The 5,303-nt window shown below is 40.3% G+C and overlaps 1 protein-coding gene and 1 pseudogene across 1 annotated transcript in view; both read left to right on the top strand.

Annotated features, from left to right (window-relative positions):
- Nucleotides 1-1,695, top strand: part of LOC104778812 — a 6,615-nt gene extending 4,920 nt beyond the window's left edge. Inside the window, exons 7-12 of the mRNA XM_019239880.1 lie at nt 47-149; nt 287-412; nt 680-808; nt 902-952; nt 1,099-1,209; nt 1,306-1,695. Coding sequence (XP_019095425.1) covers nt 47-149; nt 287-412; nt 680-808; nt 902-952; nt 1,099-1,209; nt 1,306-1,695 — 910 coding nt within the window. The remainder of the gene's footprint in view (nt 1-46; nt 150-286; nt 413-679; nt 809-901; nt 953-1,098; nt 1,210-1,305) is intronic.
- Nucleotides 1,708-4,026, top strand: LOC104776279 (annotated as a pseudogene).

Below are 5,303 nucleotides of genomic sequence, written 5' to 3' on the forward strand. Positions count from 1 at the left end.
CACTTTATTGAAACTTTTAATGGTATGAGAAAAAACTAAAGACTAGAATGCTTTTGTGGAAGCAGGCAAGCCAGGGGAAATATACGGCAGAGTTAATCAACCGTCTTATGAGCATTGTCGGTCACCTAATCCAGCTTAGGTCACTAAAGGTAATTTTTTCTATCTCCTGTATACTGAGTCTGTTTAGGTTCCAGTTGAAAACTCTTCTTTTCAGGTAAAAGTAAACAAAATTTGGGTTTCTGAGAGAAGTTAATGATCTTACTCTTCGTAATGCTTATTGTTGCAGAGGAACTTGAAAATCATGATTGATATGGGCGATTCTGCAAACCGAGAAAAGGATACTAGGTTCCAGCAAATCAACAATGAAGTTCTTGATATGATAAAAGCGAAAGTTTCTTTGATGGAAACGCAGGTTCTCTATCTCTTCTAAGAATTTCTTCCATCCATGGCTTTTCTATCTTATTAGATTCTTAGAAGTGCCATTAACATTGATGATTAATGGAGTTCTCTCTGATAAATGATAATGGTCTCCCCTGGCTCTTAATTAAGCCCTTCATTCTTATGTTTTCTGTGTTCCCGGTGGGTCAATCCGCCTTTTGTAGCCTGTTTACCTCCTATTAATATGTTGAGGCACCTGCGATATTTTTTAAATATCTTGCACTATCATTTTTTCGGACAGGAAACTAAACCAGAAGGTGGAACATCAGACGATTTTCATGACCCTGTAGAAAAGCCATCTTTGAAGAAGTTTGTCATGGATGCGGCGTTGGAGGATAAATTGTGTCATCTATATGATATCTTTATTGAGGTAATTATGACTTACTTTCGAATTTCTGCCAAGCAAAATCATTTATACCCAAAACTAGAGTCAAAATGGTTTTCCTGTTTTTTGGTATACCAGGGACTGGATGAAGAAGATCAAGGTCCACCAATAAGAAAGCTATATGCCAATGTAAGCTCTTCTCCGTTTCCGAATGTTTTGGTATTCGGCTTTTATTGCTTTCAACCTCTGTCTCATGTCTTAAAAAGACCTAGGTAAAATTCCAGGTGGTTTAATAGAGCTTCATGAATATTCTTTTGGGTTTAATCATGTTCCAGCTGGCTGAACTCTGGCCAAATAGATTAATGGATAATCATGGGATCAAGCGTGCAATTTGCCGGGCAAAAGAGAGGCAAAAAGCTTTGTTTGGGAACCTTGGGAAGGAGATGGTACTTAAATAGAATTTTCCTATTTTTTTACCTCATAGTCTGAGAAGAGCAGGAAGCTCAATTTACTTTGCTTGGTTATTTTCTGCTTCATTAAAGGATCAAACAAAGATGAAGAAGAGCAGGAAGCAGTTGGTAACAAAAACAGAGTGGACAGCTCAGCCCAACACGGAATCAGTGGCTCAGAGACGACAAAGTGGAGAGAAAATGACTGTTGATCCAAACGCAACCAGCACTTCCTTGGTCACCAGTCAAACTATGGTTGACAGATCAAAGCAGCAGCATGAGAAGCTAAAGGGAAGCTTAAACTCGTGCAATCCTCCAGAAGAAACAAGAGTGGTCAAGAGAAAGACAACAGAGGGCATAATGGCAGAGAAACAAGTCGTTCTTGCCCTGAAGAAGCCGGAACATCCACCGACACGTGTTATCCCAGTTCCTCAGAATTTGAACATCGCACATACAACTCCGGACCTGAACTTGCCAAGTTGACCTCANGGTTTCCGAATGTTTTGGTATTCGGCTTTTATTGCTTTCAACCTCTGTCTCATGTCTTAAATAGACCTAGGTAAAATTCCGAGGTGGTTTAATAGAGCTTCATATATATTCTTTTGGATTTAATCATGTTCTAGCTGGCTGAACTCTGGCCAAATAGATTAATGGATAATCATGGGATCAAGCGTGCAATTTGCCGGGCAAAAGAGAGGCAAAAAGCTTTGTTTGGGAACCTTGGGAAGGAGATGGTACTTAAATAGAATTTTCCTATTTTTTTACCTCATAGTCTGAGAAGAGCAGGAAGCTCAATTTACTTTGCTTGGTTATTTTCTGCTTCATTAAAGGATCAAACAAAGATGAAGAAGAGCAGGAAGCAGTTGGTAACAAAAACAGAGTGGACAGCTCAGCCCAACACGGAATCAGTGGCTCAGAGACGACAAAGTGGAGAGAAAATGACTGTTGATCCAAACGCAACCAGCACTTCCTTGGTCACCAGTCAAACTATGGTTGACAGATCAAAGCAGCAGCATGAGAAGCTAAAGGGAAGCTTAAACTCGTGCAATCCTCCAGAAGAAACAAGAGTGGTCAAGAGAAAGACAACAGAGGGCATAATGGCAGAGAAACAAGTCGTTCTTGCCCTGAAGAAGCCGGAACATCCACCGACACGTGTTATCCCAGTTCCTCAGAATTTGAACATCGCACATACAACTCCGGACCTGAACTTGCCAAGTTGACCTCACGAAGGAGTTCTTAAAAACACATAGAAATGTGGAGACAAAGAACCTCCGGGCTCTTCCTTCTCTTGCATCTTCAGGTGGCACGGCATTGGTACTGGCGATGCGATGCCGATGCTTGGTTTTTAGATACGAAGCATGGTTGGTTTATAAAGATGTCCGTATTATCATATTTAGGTACTCTATTTAAGTGTCCTTTTTAAGTCCATTGTATAAAAGTTAACGATTTTACGAGCAGCTTTTAACAACTGAAGCTTTTTGGATAAAAACCTAAAATAGTTGAAAAGTAGATTCCGGACTTTGAAATTGAATGTACATCAAATGACTTAACATTATTAAAAATGATTTTATACATGAATCCTTTTGACGCAACATGATTAAATAATCAATTTATTACTAGGGTTCCTTAACAGTTTGCAGGTAGTATAACTACGAATCACATTACTTCACAAATTTCAGCAAACTCTCCTTCTCCACGATTGCATTCTATAGAACTAACGTAGTTTTACAATGGCACACGCCGATCCTTTTTCAACGTCGACAATGTTCAATGCTTTGCACCATCTCCGTTTTGCCGGCGCAGGAGAATCCATCACAGAAGAGTATACGGCAGTTGCTCCTCCTTATCCGCGTGGCATCTCCGTCGTGATTCCTCCTCCGGGATTCACCTCATCATCTCCGTCGCATTTAACCAACTCATCCCTCGCCGCCTTAACTCATCAAGAATCGAAAATGCGTTCGCAATGGATCTTTGACGTAATGACTAATCAAGATGCGGCTCCGTTTAAAGAGATGGTCTCAAAGTTAGACAATGGCGTCGTTGCTGGCTTCAGACTCCGATCACTTCTTGATGATCGCAAGAAACAAGAACGGCTCCAGACGCATACAGAAACTTCTCGGGAAATCAGATGACGTGGACACCTTCTTCATCGACGCTATCTTGCGCTGCTTCTTCCACATCATCACCGACAGCCGACAGGTATGCGTCGTACGTGGCGAGACGGGCGATGATAGTTTTCGACAAGGAGAAGAAAGAAGCAATGTACGAGCGCATTCTCCACTACGCGTTCCACTTAGCGCGTGACCGACACGGTTGCCTCGCGCTCAACGACATCATAACCGACGCGGACGATCTTTACTACAGAAACAAGCTCTTTGACGTAGTCGCGCACAAGCTCTCTCCCTAAGCAACGACTCTTACGGGAACTACGTGGTTCAACAAGTGCTTAAACTGAATGACTTGCGTTGCAAGAACAACATCGTAGTTAAACTACGTGGCCACTGTGTTGATCTCTCGTTTCAGAGACGTGGGAACTACATTGTGCAGCTGCTTTTGGAGACGGAGGAGTCAATGGTTGTGGTGGTGGAGGAGCTTATGAAGTGTAAAGGAGATAGGTTGGTGAAGTTGGCGGGGAATGAGTTTGGGAATTTCGTGGTGGAAAAGGCACTAAGAGTCACGCAAAAGGAGATGTTTAGGACTGATCTGTTTTGGGGTTTGGTGCATAAGCTCATGCCTTATCTCCATCGCTTGCGTAGGCCTGGTGAAAGCAACATTGCATCAATCTTGGACTCGATATGTTATAGCCCGACTTGAAGTAGTAGTTAATTAGCAGTGAATTTTGATATGCTGAAAGTTTTAGATTTTATCTTTGCTTAGTTAGTTAATTCTTGTAAGGAGGATTGTCATTGACTCATTGATGATGGTAAATAAACCAAATTCTGTTCAAGCAATCGTGGACTTTCATGGCTCCGATCTGTTTTTTTTTTGGGAATATATATGGTTCGACTCATAAGTCCATTAGAAGTTAAAATTCATATTCTTGTAATTACTAGAGTCTGGTCAAGCACTTTAATTAAGTTAATCTGAACGAAGTGAGAAATGATATGACAACATGCATACTCTTGATTTCAAAAATTTCTGATGTATCTATAAGTAAAATTTGTAATCAAATTATATATAAAAAAAAAATACAATGGTGAAAAAAAAAACCTATAGGGAATGGGCATTTGACAAGAAAGTGTGAATATTTTCAACTGAAGTGATGCAAATTTGACACAAGAGAGAATTAGATCTCACTAGTTCTTTCTTTTAATAATCTGTATCTCTTTAGGATTATATTATCATGGAAAAAATGTTATAGAAAAGTTAAACAATTTGTTGACAGACGAAAAAAAAAAAAAAAACAAGAAAAGATATTAATTTATTTTAGATGAAACTGTGTCCGTATTGTTTATTTGCATCTCGAGGTTCTTATACGATTTGTATTGTACTGAATAAACATTTTTTTTATTTTTATTAATAATAAATCATATTCCCAAAAATCGTATCGCTGCTTCCATCGCTAGCTGTACCGGTTTCAATCTCAAATCCCGGGAATTGAAATTGTTTCTCTGTCGGAGAATCATCATCGACCTTTGTTCATACATACTACTCCTCTCGCCGTCGTCGCGCTCTCTTCCTCACCTATTTCCCCGATCCCATTTCAATCGATGTGTTGGTGGTGGTGGTCTCTATCCTACTGATCTACGATTGCGCTCCCATTTGGTAGCCTTTATGAATTAGGGTTTTTCTTCATATGCGGTGATTTGGATCGTGTTCGGAAAAACTTCTGGACACTGTCTTCGCTGCTAGATTTCGGATCATCCTTTTTTTTTTGCGAGAAAAAAAAAATGGCAGCGCCAAGGCCGACGGGAGGCCAGGATCTGTTCGATACGTATTTCAGGAGGGCAGATTTGGATGGAGATGGACATATCAGTGGTGCTGAGGCTGTCGCTTTCTTCCAAGGCTCTAATTTGCCTAAACACGTCCTTGCTCAGGTTCCTTCTTCTTCGATATCTGCATCTGTTTCCTTCTCTTTTTTTTTTTTTTTT

Source organism: Camelina sativa, chromosome 3, assembly GCF_000633955.1.
Source record: "Camelina sativa cultivar DH55 chromosome 3, Cs, whole genome shotgun sequence".
Lineage (NCBI taxonomy): Eukaryota > Viridiplantae > Streptophyta > Magnoliopsida > Brassicales > Brassicaceae > Camelina > Camelina sativa.